Genomic DNA, 25,193 nt, shown 5'->3' with positions numbered 1-25,193 from the left:
GTAGTCTAATAATGTTCAATTCTCCATGGTTTCGTGCAATACAAAATTGATGCACATAAAGAACAAAGGCCATTACATGTAATGCGCACACAGTAAGCCTCATTGACATTATTTGACTTTGCCAATGGTTACCATATGCCAGCCAGTCTTTCCAGTTTTACTGAGCCCTGCTGTTCTGCGTTCTGCCATGGAGTGAGACATTCGTTTCACACTTTGCTCTGGCCTCACAGGTCTAGCACTAGTCTTTAGTTACTTCCAGACAGACTCCTCATTCTACTTCATGGAACAGATTGTAGACATTCATGTTGAGACAGTCAGCTAATCCGCAGCGAAAAGATTATTTTGTGGCCTGAGTTTTGTTTATGTGACCTGGAGAGCCAAGATTTTCATTGTAGCTACTGTTTATTCCAAAATTCACTGATATAAAAAACAAAAGAGCCTTATAAGTTGTATTGAACATCTGCATAAAGACCCCCTAGATTAATGACTATTTATATGTTTCATAAACATGGGTTTAGGTTTTTCATCATTATCGGTTATAAATGGACTCTTTCTTCACTTTGTTATTGTTCTATGATGCATTACTAATATTACGGTCAAGGGCCAGATTTGTCATTGAGCTTCTGTAGGTGCTTTTATCAAAGAGAAACATTTTAAGACAGAACTTTGGAAGGTAGAGCAATTTAATGTGTTGTTGTCCTAAATTTAAGAATTACTTGAAATTTTTTTTTTAAATGCCTTCGTGTCTCATCAGAATGTTGTAGTTTTACTTTTCATCATCATGTCTTGTCAGATGGCATATTATTACTTCCAATTATTTCGCAATTATAATTTGTCTTGGTTGCCCGGTGGGTGGGCACCAGACAGCAGGCAACCAGACTACCCATGAAAAACGTGTCACACCATCGCTACACTCTTGCACTTGATTGTCCACGTCTCTTTCTTTGATCGGGCGTTTTGAATCTCAAGAGGTCAGCACGCCAGACACAGGTGTGCGACCTTTGACACTTGGCGGAGACAGTGCTTGGCTCCCTAGCTAGAGGTCATTTGTCTTGCCCTTTGAGGGTTTCTAGACTTGCCATCAGTCTCCCCCCATTGTAATTTGTAATTTCATGTAACATCATCTCACAACTATGTACATGAACACGTGTACATATTAGTCCTGGAATTACAAGGAAACCACAGAGGTCATGTTCACAGAGGTCATGTCCTCTACTGCCCCTGGTCTTGGCCTTAATGCCATTTAGGGCTCAGTATGGTGCATTGTGGTAACACCCCCCTTCTATTGTATCTTCATTGTGTGCTTGTAATCTCAGGCATCCTTTGGGGAATTATTAGAGATTAATGTGTTCAATCATACATGAGCAGGCCTGTGTGCTTCGTTTTTGAAAAGGCAAGGGCACCAAGGCGTTTTCTCTTTGGTAAAGGGCACCCTATGAGGAAATTGTGAATTTCTACTGTTAGCATTTCAAGGGCACCAAGGCAATGACCAGGGGGCCTTTGTTGCCTCCGTGAAGAATCAGGCCTGCATGAGACCATTTGGGGGTGGGGGGGGGTACCCTCTGCCACCATATTGGGCATGATATACTTGGTGCCGCTTCAAACGATTCTCATATCTTTCAAGATTTTTGCAACTGAAGTGCTCTTGGTAAAATGAAAATGGTCGTGCACTCTTCAAGATGAAATTCCTGGCAAAACAGTCTGCAAAATATCAAGCTTGGATATTAATTTTGGAAGTATGTTTAATTACCTGTACGACATGGTCTGAAAAAAAGGGGATGATGAAGAAGAAAAACAAATCAAGAAATTGTCACAGGGGAGAAATAACCTTGCCAGTCTAGTCGACGATGGAACCCCCCCCCCCCCCTCCTCCAGCTTGCAGACAGATAATCTGGAACTAGATCTTCGCTTCTCAGCACGGAGCCTCTGTATTGAAATTCTAGTCTTGGGTATTAAAAATAGCTGTGTACCAAAGACGGGTCGGGGTTTGATGGCACATTGACATCAGCTGTTGGACTGTTTATATTAATAAGAACTTTAATGTCTAATATCTTGACGATATCGCAGGTGCTGGGTGGATAAGTCGTTGTCCTCGGTTTTTGTTTTGTTTGTTGAATCCCAGCTGAAATGGGAACATCAACAATTGAATTGGGTGTGAATTATCTTTTAGAAGTGCTTTGTTCTGGACAGAGTTTTCCATTATTTGAATACAGTGCAAAAACATTCCGTCTGATGGTATCAAATGCTAAGGGTTAAATTGGTGATAGCATTTTTGAGTTATTGCCAAAAACCTGGAGCGGTTATGTCCACGCAAGAAGAATAATTCATAATTGGAATGAACAATCTGAGAAATGAATCATACAGAAACCCTCAGATTGATATGTTTTTGAATCTCTCTCTAAAACTACATTCGTTTGAAGGGAATTGTTTCTCAACAGCTCTGTCTTCTTTCTAAGTAAGTTTTTGTGGTTGTAATTTTTTTTATAGTAATTACCAATGGACACTATTGGTAATTGTTAAAGACCAGTCTTCTCAGACAGACACTTGCTGTATCTCAACATGTATGCATAAAATAAGAAACCTGTGAAAATTTGAGCTCAATTGGTCGTCTAAGTTGCGAGATGAAAGAAAAAACACCCTTGTCACACGAAGACTATGTCACTTAAGAGGAAGCCGTTTCTCACAATGTTTTATACAATCAACCTCTCCCCATTGCTCATTACCAAGTAAGGTTTTATGATAATTTTGAGTTATTACCAATAGTGCCACTGCCTTTAAGTTGAGTACTTATATACAAGCTTTAGTGTTCATTTTCTCTCCCCATTGCTCATTACCAAGTAAGGTTTTATGTTAATTTTGAGTTATTACCAATAGTGCCACTGCCTTTAAGTTGAGTAATTATATACAAGCTTCAGTGTTCATTTTCTACCTGTCTTTCAGAAAACACCACATGTTGAACAAACCAAGAAAACTCAGACAACTTAGTAAACTGGGTTTTTAGAATGACGGATAGAAACCGGAAAAATCTCTGTCATAGAGTCATATGGAGCAATTAACCATGACCCTCCCTTGAAATGTAGCTGCCCCTCTGGTCCTTGGCCCTACCCCCAAAGTGACATTGACAAACACCAGTAATAAATCGGTCCAGGAACACCTCACATAAAGGATATTTAAAAAAACTGACGACATTGATAGATTTTCACTTAAATCACCCCTTTGTGGATTTACGTTTATTAGTAATGGCCGGACCACCTATGGAGAGAGGCTAGATTTCCAGAACAAAACTGAAAGAAAAGTGAGAAAATGAAGGGTGGGCACATCTGTGTAGCATTAGGGGTAAAATTTCATAAAGCTGTTTGGACAGAAAATATTGTTTTGAAGTTTTTGTTTGCCTAGGAAAAAATCTTGCTTTGCGGCACCTTTCCTCATTATGCAGGCATTGTGGCATACTTGGGGGCTGGTAAACTTGGTGTTTCTGAGCATGGGAAGTGTTCTTGCATACCAGCTTTTAATGTAGGGTCTATAGATGTTTTTTTTTGTCCATGTAATGCTGATTTATACAATGTAGGATGCATATACAGATGCAATTTTGATTGTATCTGTTTGCCTATGTGAAGGTTTCAGCGTAATATAGTGTCTACTTGCTTAGAAAACAGAAAAACACTGTCACGTTATTTCCGTTGAATCCATCCATGATTAGCAAGGTAGCAACATCTCTGGGTGCTGCATTTACGAGCGAACACCTACCCTAAGAAGAAATATGAGAAAATGATTCATACCTGAATCAAGCGTTTCTGAAGTTCAAATGTTTTTGCCTAAAAAATTATCCAAAAAAACCTTTACTTCAAAGGGAATCCTTTCTCAAAATACTATCATCATTAGCGGCATTGCTTCTCACCAAGTAAAATTTGATGCTCATTAATTTCTTGTGTCTTACAATCTATCACCCAACCTTTAAAAGTCATCTTGTTAAAATGCCCCTGTCAGTGTCAAAAGACAACTCAATGATTGGTGCAACACCTGACGTCCAATTCTCATATCTCTCTCCGTCACACAAGAGACAACTTGATAACACCATCTCATCTCCCGGTCCTTAACCTTCCTCCGCTATCCTACGTATGACATTTCCTCCGCCAGCATTCTCGTACAGCCGTTACTTCTGCCAGCGATCACGTACGGTCGGCTTTGTAACATTCCGTTTGATAAAAACGGGGCACCAGACTCCTGCGGGACTACTTTTCAGAATGATTAGTCGGTAACGATTGTTGATTGGGATCTGATTGGACACCCAGTGTGAGCGATCTGTTATCTAGGACCGGTATTTCCTTAAATGGATAAGGTTGGCTCTCTAACCCCCCCCCCCCCCCCATACAATGTTTAATATTTGGGAGTGGGTGATTTATACTGATGGAGTAAATGTCAAATAAGCATTTTGGAATGCTGTTAAACTTTCAGGGCAAGTCTCAATTTGGACCACAGGCCTGAAACCAGTAGCTTGAGTGTCAGACTTGTGGCTGGACTTGGTCGTGTATTTTGGGGTGGGAGTCTTCAAACAGTTGTTTTGGTATCGTATGTAAAATAAATACAGTGAGCTTTCAAAGTTTTCAAACTTTAAAGTAACATGAACGCCGACTTGTAGAATTTCTCTTTCCCCGAAAAACCTGCCAAGTATATTTCCGACCTGTTTTTGGATCCCATACTTGGCATAGGGTGCGCACCCCTCTGACCTGGGGGGGGGGGGGGACTTTTTTCCTTGTGTTTACTGTGTCTTTGATTTCAACACATTCTCACATTGGATATCAAGGTTTCCTATTCTGTAGTCAAAATTTGATGTAACTTTTTAACAAATATTTATCTGTGGTGTTTTGTTTGGTTTCATCTGTGACCCTTTCTTTCTCTTCCCCCCACCCCCACTCGCCCCCTCCTTACCTCCTTATTAGACTGTTTGTCACACTGTCTGCTTCCGTCGATGTCAGTGTCATTGCTGTGTCAATCTGCTGGTATGTTTACTCCCTGTCTGTTGGGAATGAATATGAATGAAGTCTTGGTGCAAGACCTTCTAAGTGAAATTGCTCGTTATTAACATCAGTTTTTTTTGTCATTGAGTATTGCTGATTCGTTTGCAGCGACAGCATGAATTGATGCATCTTGAGTTTTTGAACAGAATGAAACTTTGTTTTGATTTTTTATTTTTTTAATATGTAAACAATAAATTGATGTCAAACAATTTAAAGGATGTGTTAACTGTAATTAACAGATACCTGGTCTGTAGCACTGCTTTGTTTTGAAAATTTATTTCTTTTTATGATTTATTGCTGACTGATTGTAAACCACCTCAAAATATTTCTTTTTATTATTTATTTCTGACTGATTGTAAACCACCTCAAAGTTGTGCATGTTAGTAAAATATTATTGTATCGTCTCTTGGTACCCTGCCATCTGGTTGGCACCAGTGACAGTACCGAGTGCTGTACTTTTCTCCGTAAACCTGACTGGTCCACTGCTGTTTTACACTGGTCCCATTTGTTTTTTTACAATCATGGATTAACACAGCACTGATTAACGCAACAGGCTTCCGAAATGTAGATCACAAACAAAACAATCCAATGTGTTAAAAATAGCTCCCTACACGTACTTCACACAATTGAATGCCAACAACTGGGCGTGGTAGATAATCCCAATAGCCATTGTTCACCGTGCCATTGTTAGCGGTTAATTTTGCCTAGTCACAGTCGTACCGGAGATAATTGTTTCCCCTAATATACAATGGCGTTTTGGCAAATTTAATTAGTTCCGGGGGGGTTGGGAATAATGAGATCGTCGCGGGAGAATAATGAAAAGAAGGAAAGACCGTGGAGGGGAATGATTGGTCTGACAGGAGTCTACTCCATCAAAGGAGGTAAAACATAACTATTTTTAGGGTTGAGGTTTAAGTTGAGGTACAACTCAGGGATGACTCTCTTAAATGTGACACTATTGGTAATTGTCAAAGACCAGTCTTCTCACTTGGTTTATCTCAACATATGCATAAAATGACCAACCTGTGAAAGTTTGAGCTCAATCAGTTGTCGAAGTTAACACCATGTAATGACTATTTCTAAATGAAAAGAACCGTTGGTTTCGATTCAACGTTCCTATCAGTATGCTCTGATGTTCTTCTGGAGAAAGTAGAATCTTTTCCTTAAAGAGGTGTCCTTTCCAGGGGAAATTTTCTGTGCTCCTTCAACAGCGAAGTTCAAGGCCTGATACATTATACTAGCATCTCAACAGTTAAGAGAGCTGTTAGTGGACTGGAATAGACCTGTTATATGATGAAGGAATTGCTAAATTTTTGGTTGCGGTAGGAAAATCTTAGTTTGGGGGAGAAATAGATTGTAAGGTAAAAGGTATGCATGAGGGCATGGCTGAAGTTTTCTTCTACGGGCACTGAAGAGGGGATCTCTGCTATCAAATGTCAATGTCAATGTGTACTGACATGACTGGAACAGTTCAATTGGAAATGTCAATGTGTACTGGCATGACTGGAACAGTTAAAGAGACATCCAGACAATGTCCCATCAGAAGGACAAACAATTGAAAGTACATGGATTCTTGCTCAAACAAACAACCTGGCATGACCATGACTCGAACTTATACACTCTGCTGATCAGAAACACTGGAGCTTTAGAAACACTGGAGAGCTTGAGTCCGGTGTGGACACAAAACGGCACAAAGAAAGGACACAAGCACTGAAAACTGCAAATACATACTGATAAACAACTTGATTTGTTGAACCCCATGCTCTGTGGTTGAACTTTTATCTCCTGTGTCAATGAACTGTCATTCATTAAAAAAAAATTCACTCACACAAAATATTTCCTTCAATTGAGTTTGTACAAATACAGTTCAAGAAAGCAGGTTTATAATACATGCAGTTGAGAATTTGCTGACCTCATGCTTTGATGTGGCAGCGGGTAGACCCTCACCTGTTTTTCTTGGAATCTTAAATTTTCTTTTATAGTACCATGGCTTACTCACTTTATGCTCACCTGTGTCGACCACAAGACACATGTGGTTGAACTTGAGTAGCTCAAAAGCAGGAAGCTATTTTTGGACGGTGGTCAAAAGGTTTTTATTTTGTTGTGAAGTCATACTGTGTCGTGGCCGGGCAGTGAATAGCACCGAATTCAAACTCTGGTGTTTCTGATCAGCAGAGTGTGGGTTTGAGTCTCAGTCGTTTCCTTAAGCAAGACACTTAACCATTGCTTCGTCCTTCAGATGGGACTTTAAGCTGTTGGTCCAGTGTGTTGCGAAATGCACGTTAAGGACCCAGTGGAAGTGCACTTATCAGAAAGAGAAGAGGTTTGCCCTGGTGTTCCTGGCTGGATTGGCTGCATGTTGCGCCACAGCACCTTGTAAACCATTACATGGTGCTGTTTTAAAGGAGGTGTACTCAATTGTATTCCTACATACCTTGCAGGAAATACTTTGAAGTGCTTTGAGCGTCACTGAGTGACGGATAAAGCCACTATTACATTATTTCTTCCCTGATGAGCTTGAACAGGTTTTGTCGGGATCCCTCCTCCCAGAAACTAATTATACTTCAGACGAATGATTGTCATGAGAGGGTGTCGGTACACGCTCTCACGTGTGAAATGTCTAATTTTTCTGCTAAATTTGCTGTCGTTTGCCAGCATGACATTTCAATTCCTAATGAGGAAATTGAAAGCTATGAATGTATTTAAAGGACATGTCTTTCACAAGTTTGTAAGGCTGGGAAAATTTGTTACATCCGTGTTGAGAAAGGCTGTGGTTATGTGGGAGCTATATCTGGTTTAAAGAGAGGGTTTTGGTTTGAGTTTAAGGAGATCTGAAGAGCTGTGGAGGAAAAGAATGGAGGCAGGTGGAGCATTTGGTCCATTGTTTCAGTCCATTATACACCGGTCATTATTTGCAACCAGTCATTATGCCAGTCCATTATACATGTACCATGGGGCAATAAGCTCAATGAGTATAGGTGTTCACTGATCATTTGCTACCTGTCATTGTATGCCAGTCCATTATACATGTACCATGGGGCAATAAGCTCAATGATCATACATGTTCAATGATCATTTGCTACCTGTCATTGTATGCCAGTCCATTATACATGTACCATGGGGCAATAAGCTCAATGATCATACATGTTCAATGATCATTTGCTACCTGTCATTGTATGCCAGTCCATTATACATGTACCATGGGGCAATAAGCTCAATGAGTATAGGTGTTCACTGATCATTTGCTACCTGTCATTGTATGCCAGTCCATTATACATGTACCATGGGGCAATAAGCTCAATGATCATACATGTTCAATGATCATTTGCTGCCAGTCATTGTATGCCAGTCCATTACATTTGGTCCTAATTTATCAGGTTGCTTTACCATTTCACTTTCATATATCTAGTCCAGTATACCGGGCCCATTTTTTATGATGGTCACCTGAATCAATGTAACAAACAGGATGTGGCAAAAGGTGCGACATTCCGGGACCAAAGATATTGGAAATAACATTCTCCAAATGCCCTCCACTGTGGAAGCCTGTGGTGCCTGGTAATGAGTGGAATAACTAATGACCATGGGCAGAGGGGGTAGTGAGGGTTTTCAAGTTTCTTACCCTGGAGGAAAAGTTGTTGGGAGTTTGGAGGGGAAAAAAAGATGTTTTTAGTTTTGCTTTAGAGGTTGTTTTGTATGGACTCTGCATGGATTTTCTCTGACTTTTGTAGGAAGGGATAATTTTGAGAGGTTTTGTTGTGCATGGAACTGCCTGAATGCTTCTTTGAGCTCTCTAACCACACCCACAAAGAAGCCCCTACCCTCCTCTCCCCTCCTCAGTCCCCTCCTCAGTCCCCTCCTCAGTCCTCCATTGCCAAAAATGAATTTGATATTATCGCTGTGATTATAGTTTGTAGCAAGCTTCCAGTTGTTTCCCCCTCTGCTGAATAAGAATACATGTACATCAGCTTTTAGTGGACACTATTGGTAATTACTCAAAATATTCATTAGCATAAAACCTCACTTGGTAACAAGTAATGGGGAGAGATTGATAGTATAAAACATTGTGAGAAACGGCTCCCTCTGAAGTAATGTAGTGTTCGAGAAAGAAGTGATTTTCTACGAATTTGATTTCGAGACCTCAGATTTAGAACTTGAGGTCTCGAAATCAGCCATCTAAAAGCACACAACTTCATGTGACAAGGGTGTTTGTTTCTTTCATTATTATCTCGCAAGTTGGATGACCGATTGAGCTCAAATTTTCACAGGTTTGTTATTTTATGCATATATTGAGATACACCAACTGTGAAGGCTAGTCTTTGACAATTACCAATAGTGTCCACTGCCTTTAAACTTCCTCTGTGTTCCATTGCCATCCCTCCTCTCAATAAGTGAACATCACCAGCCACTGAAAGGTTTCCACGTGAACAAACAGAATCTCAGGTCTATAAGTATCCTGTAAGTAGACAGGAGGGAAAGTCAACTGACAAATGACTTGCGATAGAAGTTCAGTTGTTTCCCCCTTGGGGGGACAAGTGGCATTCGGTCATTCCTGCCAAGTAAAAAGGGAATAGTTCCGCTAGGTGTTGTCATTACTCTGGATCTCAGCTCTTGATCCAAAACCTGATGAATGGAGGACAGGAATCTGTAATGTCGCCAGAAGCTCCGATGGTGATTGTGTGTCTGTTTAAAGGTATAGGACACGTTGGGTAACTACTAAAAAATATGTATTAGCGTAAAAACTTACTTGGTAACAAGCAATGGAGAGATGTTGGTAGTATAAGACATTGTGAGAAACGGCTCCCTTTGAAGCAGTGTCTGACAATAACCAAAAGTGTCCAGTGCCTTTAATGATAGTCTATGTCAGCTTGATAATTTATTGGGTTGTTGCAGGAGCGGCATTTCTCAAGATTACCTGTACAGGTATGATGTCTTGGGACTCATCCATAGCTTGGAGGGGACATTTTTTTTCTGAAAGGAATTTCTGCCGGTCTTGAGGCTCGGAAGCTGTGCTCGCTGAAATGAATAAACGGACAAAGAAAAACTAAATGAAATGACAGTTTTGGATTTTTTTTTAGTAAAGTGTCAATTCAACTTCAGGGAAGTCATGCGGCGGCAATTTGTTTTTTTAAGAACTTGTCATTTCAAAGCAACTTTGAGGGGAACGTCTTGCAAGATTTGTTTTGCATCTCACCATAAATGGAGATTTGTAGAGATGTTTTTCAGATGATGATGAGGCTTTTTTGAAAATGCAAAAATGAGGAATACTTTTGTTTGTTTTTCTCACTTTAGGAAAAACCAAAACAGAATTAAATCCACATGGAATTGTTTAGCCTCCTCACAGGGAATCTTGAGAGGGGTCAAAATAGGTTGCTTCGACAAGGGAAAAAAAACACAGTTTTTTAGTGAAATTTTGAAAACTTTTGTTAAAAATGCCTTTCAGAAGAAAAATAAAAATAAAATTTGTGTGAGCATCCTAAAAATTGTTGTCCTTTCACATGAGGTAAATTTGTAAATTTGTACAACCACACTACACTTTAACAAGGGACCCATGCTAAATTGCTCTTGTGTGAAAGGGAATTTTGACCCTACATGTACCATTAATACCCACACAGTCTGTTTACACAGTTGATTTTACGATAATATAGACTCTTGATTTATGACCCTCAACTGCAAATAGTGATGTGTACAAGTGTACTTGGGAACATTTGTCATACTACAAATATTCCCAACACGTACTCGACATGTACAATTTGCAGTCCATCTGTTTGTCATCTCTGAACTGACGGGCCGAAAGTGCCAGACCATTAAAAATGTTGCGTTGTGTCATTTGAATGCATTATACCTACATGTGGGAGCTTGTAAATTCTTGTGTACGTTATGATGTTTCCTGTGATTGGTAAAACACGGGTGGCGGGCTGGGGGGGGGGAGGGTTCGTAGGAGAGAGGCGGCAAAACTCACAGAGCCTTAATCTGTGATGATAGCTTCAGTCATGTGCGTTTAGTTCTACATGTGGTGTTTGAATTCAGGATTACTTATTAGCATTGAATGGAGTTCTATCAATATAAGTCCCCACAGGTAGCGTGTTACCTCTAGATGCATGACCGAGGTTTGTGGTCAAACTTTACATGGCACATTGTAGAGACAGTGGCCAAGGGTAATTTTTCCTTTCTTCCATGGTCTCAAAGTGGCGCAATTTAAGCAGATCTACACCCAATTTTCATTCAACCACAAAGCAGAAAACGTTGTAAAAGCAATTTTACCAACTTACACAAGTCACAATGTGATTTTTGGGGCTGGTAGGTTTTCTTTTGCTTTCTTGTAAAGAGAGATGAAAACATTACAAATATTACAAATTTTCCCTTCCTAGCCAAAATTTGCAGTGAACCAGTGGCAGAATATTCAATCAGCATTTTGGCTGGTAGCCTGCAAATACTTGTACCTTCCAAAACAATTTGTTTTTAATTAGCAGCTGTGTAAAACTCTGGAAAGTCTTTACCATACTGCTAAAATTACAAATGTGGCAATAAAATTTGTATGTGAATATTTTGTGCCCGGTTACGTAACAAAACACTAACCAATGAAGGTCATTCAACAAACAATGAACTCCATTCGCTGCCCACCATATGCCAACACGCTCCAATGCATATTCTTATAAAACAGATTTCTTTTCGCCTTCATCCAAGAAAAGACCAGACCAGGACAAACCAGCAGTTTATTCTTTCCCTCTTTGCCTTGTCGGACAATATTCCCTTTCTTAAAATTCTGTCCCCCATGCTGTTTTATAATCCTATATTCACACTGCAAGCGCCAGAGGGCCTAATTTTCTTAAGTGGTTTCCCTGAGTGACCAAAGTTTAAACTGGATTATTTTTAGACCTCGTTATTTTTTGTAGTCCCCTGTTTTAGCGAGGAGAAATTCAGTAGAACCGTTATTTATAGTCGTGCTGGAAGATGTTTGTAAATAGTGATTGTTTTCACTGCTGTTTTGGAGAAGTTGTTTGTCTGAGATTTTGCATATCGTTTATGTGTTCGGCTAACAGCTGAAAATTGTTATTGTACAAGAAAATCTTTCTTGTTTCACTCCCTAGTAATTTGTTCTTTTAAGACTTTGGCGAGAAAGACTCTGCTAGGGTGGTCACATTTTAGGCCACTACAACTAAGCATTTATGCCATAGATCATTTTGGTTGGTAAGCAGTTTGCATCAGTTAATTCTAGTTTCTCAAGATTTTTGGGAGTGACTGACACAAGAAGGGTTTTTTGGCAAAAAAAGAAGTCCTAAGGATTTTTTCTTACTTCAAGAATACCATCTGCAGTGCATGAAATCATGATTTAGTACAACAATGAATCACCGATCAAAAATGTTGACGATCTTTGACATTTTACCACATTGAGTACTTCCAACTATGTGAGAAATAAAAAGAGAATCTGATTTTGTTTTTTTACTGAAATAAAATGGGAGGACAATCGACAAAGTGTTTTGGGGTTCAATAATGTCGGTCAAAAGACAGCTGCAAATTTGAAATGTGTCTCAGATGCTCCCTTCTTCCTTTGAGCTGAAAAATTCATGTGTAAGCCATAAACCCATCAATATGTGAAAGTTTGTATTGTATATCATTCACCTCCCCTCTCCCCCCATACCACAAGAAGTTGGGATGGATTACACTTACAGAGAATAGTAATGTAGGTCACTCAGGCAGCTGGCATCTTAGACTTGGCTATCAATCAGGCTCATTAGAGACTGCAAACTCTCCCTGATTCTACAGAAAGTTCTCTGAAAAACAAACATGAAATAGAAACTTATGAACATGTAATAAGCGCATCAGCCATTATAGAGTTGTCTAGGTGCAAGACGTTTCTCGTTTTCCTTTTATGCACACCGCGGCCAATTCACCGACAGCGCGCGCAACGACTCAGAGCTCTATGAAAATGACCCAAGACTTGCAAGTTACACACCCAAATCCACATCAGAGCCGCCAACTCTCCCTGATTCTGCAAAATAATTATCAGCATAAAACCTTACTTGGTAACGAGTAATGGGTAGCTGTTGATAATATAAAACATTGCAAGAAACAGCTCCCTCTGGAGTTACCCTAGTTTTCGAGAAAGAAGAACTTTCCACGAATTTGATTTCGAGTGTACAACTCTGTGTGACAAGGGTGTTTTTTCTTTCATTATTATCTCGCAACTTCGACGACCAATTGAGCTCAAATCTTCACAGGTTTGTTATTTTATGCATTTCTGAGATATACCAAGTAAGAAGACTGGTCTTTGACAATTACCAATAGTGTCCAGTGTCTTTAATCACTCTAGGTTAAACATAGAAAACTCTTCTAGAGTGGGTTGGATTTGAACCTGTAACCTGCTGGATTAATGTGCCGGTGCTCTAAAAACTGAGCTAATACTTAGCCCTATGTCTTTTGGCTCTCTCCCTATTATGTCAATATCTTTTGTTTGGGGTCCGCAGTTAGAAGCTTCAACCTGTAACTGCCGTTTAGCCAGGGATCACACCCAAGCTTATGATACAACCTGGGAAGCGGCAGTCAGGGGATCACCAAAAGGGGATGCAAATTTTGATTTGCCATATCACGTAATAAACCACTTCGTTTTATATCGCAGTATGGAAATATAAAGTAATCTCCGTTGGTTGAGTGTCACATTCCAGAAGAGAAGGGAAGAAAAAAAATCCCAGGTCACATTTTCTCTAGATTTTCTTAAAACTGGACGTCACGCACGACATTTGAGACCATACCAAGGTGGCTACCTCAGCCCCCAGAGAGGCCCTTAATTTCCTGTGGGGATATTAAGTCCAGGTGCCCAAACCCCTGGTTGGGGTGTACCCCTCAAAGTAGTTTTTATAATTTAAAGACAAATGTGAAACTAGAAAAAGTAGACTCAGGAAATTTGTCTTGCCTGTGTAAAGTATATTTTAGCCGCAGGGCTTGTTTTTTCTTCAGTTTGGGGGAAAACAAATCTTCTCTTTGCAATATCACGGAATAAACCACTTCATTTGTTTCCCACCTGAGTAACATGCCTGTGATATTTTTTCACAGGACTCAGGGAAAGTACTGAGTATACAGTGCTAACACACATCAGTGTATGGGTAAAAATAAAAAAATAAAAAAATAAAAATAAAATAAAAAATAACATATAACAAATCTTTTCTGTTCACTTTTCAAAGTATTAAAGTGACGGAGAAAAAGAAAAAACATGATATAAAATTTTAATATAGTCAGCACAGTCGCAGATATGATTAACAGAGAGAGTTTTTTTTAATAACAACAGCAGCAGAGTGTGTTTATTTTACTTGTTACATGTTGAAGATGAGTAATACATGTGTTTCGTAATGTGGTTGTTATGTACGGGAACGGTAAATTGATCGCAATGTCTGTTGGTGTCCAGGGTTTTTTTTCTTCTGCTGTCAATAACAGGCCTTGAACTTGGAAATGTCAATGACACTTACTGGAACCATGTTGAGTTGATGTGTGTGCGATTTTGTCTCTTCAAATACTGTTTAACAGATGTTAAATTTGCATCGGGGATAAAGAATATCAATAATGTGGGTATAATAATGTTCGGAAATCAACAAAGAAAACCTGAGAAAGACTCTGTTTTTGGTTTCTGTAATTGTAAATATTTTTTCTCCAGATCTGCCATCTTAAAAAGTGGCCTAATACAACAGTAATATGCCTAGCATTTCATCTTCAGAGAGAGCAAGGCCATTTGAATTCTTTTTAAAGGCGCTTCCTTTGGAAAATTTTAAAGTGATTGGGAAAGTTCTGAAGTGGTACAGTGGCCAAGATTCGGGAAAGTGGGCCATTGGGCCGTATCATAAAAAATAGCAATTGCTTTTTCTGGGCTTCTGCTTACATCTTTATACATACATCTGTATAAAGATGTAAGCAAAAGCCTAGAGAAAGCAATTGCTATTTTTTATGAATACGGCCCACTGGCTTTGTGGCCTCCGTGTAGTTTCAAGCTTGCCTAACCCAGCCAAAAACTTGAATTTAGTTTCAGTCAGAAAGTGTGTGTACGTCATCGAAGCACGACTGAATTTAAGATCAGGGTGCTCTTTCTTGTGTACCATGCTACATCCAATAGAGATCATTTAATTTAATTTGTCTCTCGTATTTGTCCGTTTCATTCTAGAAAACTTTCCAGACAGTATACAGTCAAGACCTCTTCCCAGCACCCCATCTCACGGCCCCGTAGACCTCACAAGATGGAACTCCTCAGAGGAATTAAACGTTCAAGATGAGTTTGACCCTGACGTCTTCGTTGTGCTCTATGACTTCAGCGGAAGCGGTGAAAATCAACTCAATGTTCGAAAAGGTACGTCATTACTGAGAGAAACTTGAAGAAAAAAAAAACAGGAAAGGGTTTGGTGCAGTTCCCTGATAGGGCTTTTGTCAGGAAAGGCATTCACATATGAATGTTTACATATTTTTTAATTGGGGGATCGTAAGGCATTGTCTGAAAGTGCCACCAAAGTGGTCCGTAAGCACGCACTGCTGTTGGTTGTCTGTAAGGTTGCCTCGTATGACAAGGGTCTTAAGCAACAACAACCATAGAGATAATGGAATCATAGTTTTGTGGAAGATTTTAATGTCGTGATTTGTTGTCATTTGTCATCAGTTTAAATCGTGGCCAAAAAAATAATTCAGGGAACTAAAGTTCTGCTATTTGTGGACACTTCGAATCGAATACTCCTAGAACTGCTGTCCTTGCCTGTTTTTGTTTAAAATAGTTTTGAGTTTTCTCGAGTGCTCTGATTAGCGCTGACGCAGGAACGTACGAAATACCAATATGAGAAAAGCCAATATAGCCGTGATGAGAAGATGGTCTTTTAGAGGCTTGCACGGTACCACCGCGCAGTACTTGAGAATGTTGGCTCTGTTGACGCCGTTGACCTTTTCAAAGAGGTCTCACCCGGTTCCCGAAATAGTCCCAAACAGGACACATTGCACATGTCAAAGCGTGTCCCTGCGTTTTATATGGTGACAGCAAATAAACTTATTGACTCTACACACCCGAATCTCAATAGCCTTCTCCTTGTCTTTGAGGAAGAAAATTGCATTGGGGGGGGGGGTGTAGGTTGTTCACGGAATAGGACCAGGACCTTATTTCACAAAAGCTGTTAAGTCGGAAATATTGCTTATCAACTTTCTTAACTGAGCAAACATTGAGTGTGGAACCAGTTGCAACAATGTAAATTTTGTGGAATTGTGGCTGGTACCCAGTTTCTGCTTAGCAATACTTTTCTGTGCTAAGCAGATTTTTGTATTTATACTACGGGCTTTTTTCTCTCGAATCGCCAGCTTTGGTGTTACGCTCACATTGGCTGATGTTTTGCGTTAACCTAAAAAAAGGATGGTCACCCTATTTCAGGATGGCCCACAGTTTCTCCCCCCCCCCCCCCCCTTCTCCCAACCACGCTGCCAGGAAAGACGTAGCTAAACCGCTTGTCTTACGTCATTTGGCTGCGGTTGCCGTAGCAACCAATTAGCTTAATACCAACAGGATGTTTCAACTTGCCCTGCCCGTAGTAATTCGGGAAAGGAGCCCGTTTAATTTTGGCAATAAACTAATCAGTCAGGTTTTTTTGGGGGAGTTGTGTTTTTATTTCAAGCTATTTTCGGGTTTTTTGGTGAGTTCAGGTGGTCATGTGATACCCACCTGATAATGTCACCTGATAAAGGTCACCTGATTGTTTACAGGTGACCTGACCAACAAACTCATTATTGAAACGCGGTAACGGCGTTAAGTTCGTTTTTGGTTTATAAAATGTTTGGCACGAAAGCTTTGCGGGACTGGCTGGTACGAATTGGCACAGATATGTGGGACGAAAATAGCTTCATTTCGAAATGTTTATTTGGAAGTCCAAGGTTAACGCGTGCCTTCAACAACTGCAACTAGATTTGTTTTTCCTCCCATATTGCGCTTTAAATTTTTTTATTGCTATCTGCACTGGCTGGCATTTACAGGTGAATGTTAGCAAAACATACAACTGTGTCAACAGATGTTGTGACAAAATTCAACATATCTGCAAACTATAGGTATGCATACCATGTGTACACCAACACAGTTGTACATGTACACCTACATCACAAGTGTTTTAACACTAAAATGTATCAACAGTTTTGAGTGCAACCAGGTAATGTACAATGTACAGACATTCTCCATACATGTCAAACAACGTGGTCATAGTTAATTCAAATTGAGTGCCTTTTACCAAATTTATGAACCCTCTACTTATTTCACTCGTTGCATTAAATTGTTTTTAAAACGAGGGCATATTGATCATGTCCCCCTGTGAGAATTGTTACAATTTCGAAATAGTTGTTCTTATTCCCTTGTCCAATATTGTGCGACCCACATCCCATGGCGTGGGACTTATCCAATGTGTCAGCACGTACCACCAGACAGTGTGGATAGCTCTATCGTTAACTCTGTCTTTGCTTCCGGTTGGGACTGCTGGGTTGATCATGTCATGTTTTGGAAGTGGGGTGGGGGGGGGGGGGGGGCTTCTCAGTCTGGGTTCCTTGTGAGTGACACATAGAAAACAAATGTTGTCTTCATTCTTAAAGTGTGTGTACCATTCTCACTTGACAGTGTTTCACTGGCCATTAGTAGTCAAAACCCTCCAGTAGAAATTCTCTCCAAGTGGTTCGGCCAGCTAGTCCAGTGTTGAAAAGTACATGTATACCGTTTTGTATGGACTATGGCCCATGAAAAAGCTGAGGGACCATTAAAATGAGAAGCTAACTGGTCCTCCTGGCCGGTCAATATAAAAGTTATGAGAATACACTGGGGTGTTGGGGTGCGTTTTCGCAGTTGTGACCAATAACCGTTGAGTTTGCTTGAATTGGCCGTTGTTTGATCACTGGCCAATGACCAAAACAGGTATCGGTTACCATCGCGAAAACGCACCCCTGGTATGGTATGCTTGGGTTGGCTGCACCATTTATGACCTTTAGTTTTTTCAAGAAGAGGTCAGTGCGTTAAAGACAGTGGACACTATTGGTAATTTTCAAAGGCCAGTCTTCTCACTTGGTGTATCTCAACATAAGCATATAATAACAAACCTGTGAAAATTTTAGCTTGATTGGTCGTCGGAGTTGCGAGATAACTATGAAAGAAAAAAACACCCTTGTCACACGAAGTTGTGTGCTTTCATATATTTCATATCTTGATTTCGAGACCTCAAATTCTAAACTTGAGGTCTCGAAATCAAATTCGTGGAAAACTTCTTCTTTCTCAAAAACTACGTCACTTCAGAGGGAGCTGTTTCTCACAATGTTTTATATTATAACACCCCTTGCAAGTATTCTGCCTGCTCATTGGTTTAGAGCGCGTCACATGACATGTCTTAGTTTTGCTAGACGACGGCCGTGTGATAGTGCGTCGGTTTGCCATGCGCTAGTCCGAAGACTAGCACACGACGCCGACAGACTAGCACACGGCGTGCAGTACCCAGACGTCCGTTGCATGTACGAGGATGATAAATTAATAGTCTGTAACCATTTCGGATTGCACTACACTACATTGAACACAGTAAGTAAAAGTGTTTGCAATCTGTATTCGCGTCGTCCGTGGATTGTAGCATTCAGGTCTGTAACTTAATAATAATAGTACAGTATTTAGAAATGTTTGGGGTGTTATAAAACAAATATTGACTCCTCGGTGATCCCCGGAGCGTTCTAAATAGAACGCTCCGGGGATCACCTCGGGAGTCATAGTTTTAACCATAGCACTCGAAGCAGTCAATATTTGTATACTATCAACCTCTCCCCATTACTTGTTACTAAATGATGTTTTATGCTGATAATTATTTTGAGTAATTACCAATAGTGTCCACTGCCTTTAAACAATGTCGTTTCTGTGTTTTTCAGGTGAACATGTCCGCATCATCACATACAACAAGAACGGGGAATGGTGTGAAGCGAAGAAGGTCGTCGACAGCTCCAAGGTGGGCTGGGTACCGTCCAGTTACGTCACCACCGTCAACAGCCTTGAGAAACATTCCTGGTATCATGGACCTATTTCCCGTACCGCGGCGGAATATCTCCTCAGCAGTGGCATCGATGGGAGCTTCTTGGTTCGGGATAGTGAAAGTAGTCCCGGGCAGCTGTCGATATCGTTACGCTTTGCGGGGAGGGTGTACCATTACCGGATTAACCACTCAACAGACGGAAAGGTGAATAAATAAATGCAACCATCTTTGGTCAGGTACCCTGTGTCATAATTTGTTTGGATGAGTCTTTGTAATTTTTAGGGACCGGACTTTTTTTTTTTTAAATCATCATCTTCTTCAGATCTTGCAAACAGTTCCATGTGAACATTTCCATAGTCACGCCTGGTTCATTCGTAAAAGAAGTCACTGAAGGGAGATCAAACTTTGTGTCCCATCCTGTAGTTTTGTCTTTCTGGTGATGCACATAGTCTGTTAACCTCCTGGGCCCAATTGAATAAAGCCTGTAAGCATAAACACTTGCTTAGCACAAAAACTTTCTGGGCCTAGAATAATGGGGACTCAGGCCGCTAGCCATTTTCCCGGAATTTCCACTTGATGTCAAATCTCATACCTGACTGTGTCTATCAAAGTAATTTTTCCAAGTATTAAACTTTATTATTGAAAAATCTTTATTGTATTTCATGAAGATGGTGTACGTGACCAACGAGAGCCAGTTCTGCAGCGTGGCCGAGCTCGTCCACCACCACTGCAAGGACGCAGACGGCCTGATCACCACGCTGCGCTTCCCCGCGGCCAAGATGAACAAGCCGACCATCTACGGGGTCTCACCTCAGCCTGACGAGTGGGAGATCCAAAGGACTGACATCTCAATGAGGAATAAGCTTGGAGGGGGGCAGTACGGGGAGGTGTATGAGGCCGTCTGGAAGAAACATGGGAAAATTGTCGCTGTTAAGACTGTCAGGGTAAGAAAGATGTCTGATTTAGGAGGGGGGGGGGAGGGGATTGTGGAAGTTTGTAAAACTGTAGTGGTTTAAACTGTCGGAGTAAGTGAGACACCTGAATTTCTAGTTTGGCGAGGGAGGGATTGGAGGTTTCTGTCCAAGAAATATAGCAATATTGTAGCAGGTAAATCTGCCAGTGTAATGAAGATACTCTCTAGGTTACATGGGCAGGGAAGGGGTGCTTGTTAAAACCTTCTTGGGGTAAGATAGACCTTAGTTTAGGGTTAAGGATGGACGAGACTCGGGTGGAAGATTGGTCTTTGAAGTTTTGTTACAGAAGAAGAGACCATTTTGGGATTAAGCAACCGTTCGTTAAAGAGTTGATGTTTATTGCAGTTATATCCCTACATGTTTTTAAGTTAACTTAAACAGCCTTTGTATTTAAATATTTGTTGCTTTTGTGATCTTTAGGAGGAGAATATGAGAGTGGAGGAGTTCTTAAGAGAAGCCGGTGTGATGAAGACTATCAAACATCCAAACCTGGTCCAGCTGCTAGGTAAGAACCAATTGAAGTTTCAATGGGTTAGAATCGAGCCATTTTCACACTACTCTATTCCCTAGGGTTGCCCCAGGGTATAATGGCCGGCCATTTCACACTATGATCGCTTGACTCACGGTCTGCCCTGGCAAATGTCCATACCGCGGGGAATAGACACCCCCCTGCTCATGTGAAGGGGGTAAACGGCAAAACCCCTGGGCTTTCTTAAAACATTGCCACCAGAACCCTGTAGAATAGGGACACAGTTTGAAAATGCGCCAGGGTAACTGCAGGTAAAAAAAAGAAGCTAGAAAAATGAAAAAGAAGCAGTGTGAAAAGGGCTGATTTGTCTATAGACCTTATGCACACGACGTAATTTCAGTAGGGCGCCCTCACTTAGAGGTCAAAAGGAGGTTGTTCATTGGCCAATCCTGTGCGCCGCGCGTACATATCTGTGCGTTTCGATTATTTCGTCACCGTTTTTCCACTAAGATGGCCGCTGGATGACGTCAATGCATAAGGTCTATTCCTTGATGGCAAAGTATACCTTTGGTATTTGGAGTTACTTTATTCAAGCATGAGTCTCTGACCAACCCTCATCTTACCATCCTCCTCTGACCAACCCTCATCTTACCATCCTCCTCTGACCAACCCTCATCTTACCATCCTCCTCTGACCAACCCTCATCTTACCATCTTCCTCTGACCAACCCTCCTCTTACCATCCTCCTCTGACCAACCCTCATCTTACCATCCTCCTCTGACCAACTCTCCTCTTACCATCCTCCTCTGACCAACTCTCCTCTTACCATCCTCCTCTGACCAACCCTCATCTTACCATCCTCCTCTGACCAACTCTCCTCTTACCATCCTCCTCCTTCCAGGCGTATGTACAAGAGAGCCCCCATTTTACATCATCACTGAGTTCATGCCCCATGGCAATCTCCTGGAGTATCTCAGAGAGAATGATGACAACACACTGCCGGCCGTCACTCTGCTGTACATGGCATCACAGGTAGCATCTGCAATGTGCTACCTGGAGGCAAAGAATTTCATCCACAGGTACGTCTCTCGGACTGACTCCAATTTTTACTACATCAGTGCTTTTTTTTTTGGGGGGGGGGGGAGGGGGGCATTTACCTAGTCCGTTTCTCTTGTGGTTTGTAAATTGTTATTTAAGATGTACGGAACATAAATTAATTTTTCTTTTATAGACATATACATCCTTTAAGCAATGGATGGCTGGAATAAACAAAGAGATTTTTAAGTATTAGAAAAGGAATCTTTAAGCTATATGTTGAGACTGATGCAAAATAAAGGGGCCTTTTTTATTGCTCATATTGTAGCTGGTCCAAATGCAGCAAAAAATGCGCAGTCTAGTCTGGCACCCTGTACCGCTCATGCAGTTGTTTTTTTTGTCAATAAGAAAAGGCTTCTCATCACAAATTGTCACACTTGTCACAATAAACAGCACTATAGCAGCCCAATGAAGAGTGCCCTCTATTGACAGTGATTTTGAGACTTTTTCACTTTGATAAATTTTGAATGTAGCACCTTTTCTTTCCTCTCCCAGGGATTTAGCAGCGAGGAATTGTCTACTGAGTGATAACCATCTTGTGAAGGTGGCCGACTTTGGACTGGCTCGGATCGTGACGGGAGAGATCTACACGGCCCAGGCAGGGGCCAAGTTCCCCATCAAGTGGACTGCCCCGGAGAGTCTCGCTTACAACAAGTTTTCCAACAAGTCTGATATTTGGGGTGAGTGTAGGCTGTCAGAGTAATTTAAAAAACCGGCAATCAAGCATTTCTGTTCTTCAAAAGACAGTATGATATCAAAGGTGAATTACATCTACACTGAACACATGTAGTTCTGTGTGAAGTGAGTTGCTGTACCCTACAGAAACCCTTGCAGGTGAATGCTGATGAAAATCAACTGTCAAATGCTGCTGAGCGTAGGAGGGCAGGCGTTGAATTATGGGAGAAAATCAACTACAGCGCTTGTATGTACTCTCTACCACTTAACCTTAGATCTTGTCTTTGTACCACAACATTCATATCTCTTCTCAAAACTTATCTTATGTCACAGGTTTTCAAAGACTAATTTTGTGGTGGTTTTTTTTTTTTTTTTTTTTTTGGGGGGGGGGTTTACTGCGCCTTGAACACCCAGCAGGGTGGATACGTGCGCATTATAAGTCTTATTATTATTACTATTACTCAAAAAAGTCACTTAGACCAGATGTCTTTTTTACAAGACCAGTCATAAGAAAAGATTTGAACATTAACACTGAGAGAAGAGTGTTCTTGATTGTATTGTAGCAAGTTTTCTTCAATACTGAACAGAATTAATAAGATTCTTATCAGACTCAAAGTCAACATTCGAACAAAAATACAAGACCGCCAGACATGTCAATTACAAGCTACCTGGCCCAGTGCTGAAAACACTGTTATCGAGCTGCGGTCTAATGTATCATCTTTAGTACTATCACCTACATGTAGTGTATATTAAAGATGCTATGTCAGATTTTTGGCCCATAACATTAAAAAGTAGACTTTTTTGAGTGAATGGTATTTCAAAGAGTATCACCCGCTCTAACGAAAAAAAAGTTTAACTTTTACTTTTAATGGTCAGGAACCATGACAAAAATTTAAAACGTTTCTTATAAAACACATAAGAATTGATCACGTGATATATTGTCGGGATCCCGACAAAAACTAATTTTGAGCTTTTTATTTCACTGCTACTAATAATTGGCGGACTTTTTCGAGCATTGGCTCAAATAAAAGCTTGTAACTTTCTCGACCCCCATCAAAATATCTGTTGAATGTTAAATCAAAACTTTTGGGTCAAATCGGCAAAAAATTTGACATAGCATCTTTAAGTCTTGTAACCTTTCTAACCACACAGCGTTTGGCATTCTACTCTGGGAGATCGCCACCTACGGCAGCTCACCCTACCCAGGCCTCGAACTCCAGCACGTCTACGAGAAACTAGAGCGGGGCTACCGTATGGAGCGTCCCGAAGGCTGCCCCGCCGACGTCTATAAGCTCATGCTCAAGTGCTGGGAGTGGAAAGCGACGGACCGACCCAACTTCATCGGGATCCAAGAGGAGATGAATAACATGTTCCAGAACTCCAGCATCACCGACGAGGTTGAGAAGTCACTGCATCGACGCCGGGAGCCACCGATGCTGCCGGAGAAGCAGAGGAGCAGCCGGAAGGGGAGCAGGGATCCCGATCATCACGGGAGGGGAGGGAAAGACGGAGGAGGAGGAGCACCTAGCGATAGCTCCAGTAGGTCATTCTCGTAGGTTTGCATTGGCTCTTGCACAGCTTCTACTGACATATGGGTACTAGGACCTGGCTTTGGTTGGCTGCGTTGAAATGTAGCGTCCGTGGCAAAGAAAATTGTATCTCGATTCTTCAGAAATGTTATACCTTGATTCGGCAATTATGTCAAATCTTAGTTTCTGCAGAATGTTGTGTCGCACACATGATAGCGCCTCACTTTTGAGTGTATATTTGCACTTTTTAAAGTGTGATGCGATATTTTGACATTTTCAATCTCGTGTGGAATGTTTTTATGTTGAAAGTGTTTTAGGAGATATATTATTTTGGCACTGAGACAGTGAAGGTATCAAAGATTTTAAACACCTTTGTGTCACTGCCAAAATATTGTATCCCCTAAAATAGCACTTGGGTTTACACCAAGTTTGAAAGTGCCGAAATATTGTATCATGCTTAAAATAGCATAGATGTACACAAGTATGCGCCAAAATATATTATGTATTTGCACGGGGCATTCTCGGGAGAAAGAACAAGTTAAATCTGGGAAAAAAAGAAGACTATTATCAATTTTGTTTTCAATTTTTCAATTGTTTACATTAGATGAGAGATGCCACAACCATGCCGGTTCTAGTCCCTTTTCCCGTTCTAACTTCCATCTGTCACTCATGCAACAAACTGGAACATCCAACACAGTTTGAGAAGTCTAATGGTCTGAGATTAATGTGCAGTGATATGTAGAAATGTCACTTGAAACTTAAACAGCAAGTCAAAAAAACAATTAGACAGCCAGCTTTAATAGTTGTGGTTGCTGTAATGCCATAAACTTTGAAATTGCGCCCTCAAGTTTTATGAGATGTGTTGTTGCACTAGTGACGTTCCTGTATCTTGTATTTTCGTTGTTTCTTGGAAATGTCTGTGTTCTCATTCTCTGATAAGGTGAATTGTTCAGGCAAATTGGAAAATTGTTTAATTATAGTCTCACTTATACAGATAGAGAAAACGTGTGTTGACATTCTGACATATTGATGTTTTATGGAATGAAGACAGGAAGATTTTTACGAAAAGTAAAAAGAATCTTGCTGTCAGAAACTGATTTGTTTAAATGGAATGTTAAATTTAACAGAGCAATGACTTTCATTGCACGATTTCAAAAGCTACTCATTTTTGTACTTGGTAAAACACTGCATGACACACTTCCGTGCTTGTTCATTTCTCATTCATTTAACTTCTTCTTTGCTTTGCTGCATGTGCATCCAGCATGAAACTTAAGCATGTTTCCAGGGTTTGCCCATATCTATTTTAGTGACTGGCCAGCAGGACCAGTTAGCTTGTCGTTCTACTAGTCCATTAAAGGCAGTGGACACAATTGGTAATTACTCAAAATAATTATTAGCATAAAACCTCACTTGGTATCAAGGTTGATAGAATAAAACATTCT

General features: G+C 40.6%; 1 protein-coding gene across 2 annotated transcripts in view; it reads left to right on the top strand.

Moving 5' to 3' along the window:
* The window catches only part of LOC139948044 (uncharacterized), a 70,961-nt gene that overhangs the window by 39,191 nt on the left and 6,577 nt on the right, over positions 1–25,193 (top strand). For both annotated transcript variants that reach the window (XM_071946043.1, XM_071946042.1), the window contains exons 2-8: positions 15,166–15,348; positions 18,909–19,213; positions 19,678–19,953; positions 20,404–20,488; positions 21,354–21,531; positions 22,043–22,227; positions 23,375–23,761. In XM_071946043.1, coding sequence (XP_071802144.1) covers positions 15,166–15,348; positions 18,909–19,213; positions 19,678–19,953; positions 20,404–20,488; positions 21,354–21,531; positions 22,043–22,227; positions 23,375–23,761 — 1,599 coding nt within the window. The remainder of the gene's footprint in view (positions 1–15,165; positions 15,349–18,908; positions 19,214–19,677; positions 19,954–20,403; positions 20,489–21,353; positions 21,532–22,042; positions 22,228–23,374; positions 23,762–25,193) is intronic.

The sequence above is a fragment of the Asterias amurensis genome, chromosome 15, assembly GCF_032118995.1.
Source record: "Asterias amurensis chromosome 15, ASM3211899v1".
Classification (NCBI taxonomy): Eukaryota; Metazoa; Echinodermata; class Asteroidea; order Forcipulatida; family Asteriidae; genus Asterias; species Asterias amurensis.
The sequence above is the reverse complement of the archived record's forward strand: the minus strand, read 5'-3'. Positions and strand labels throughout refer to the sequence as shown.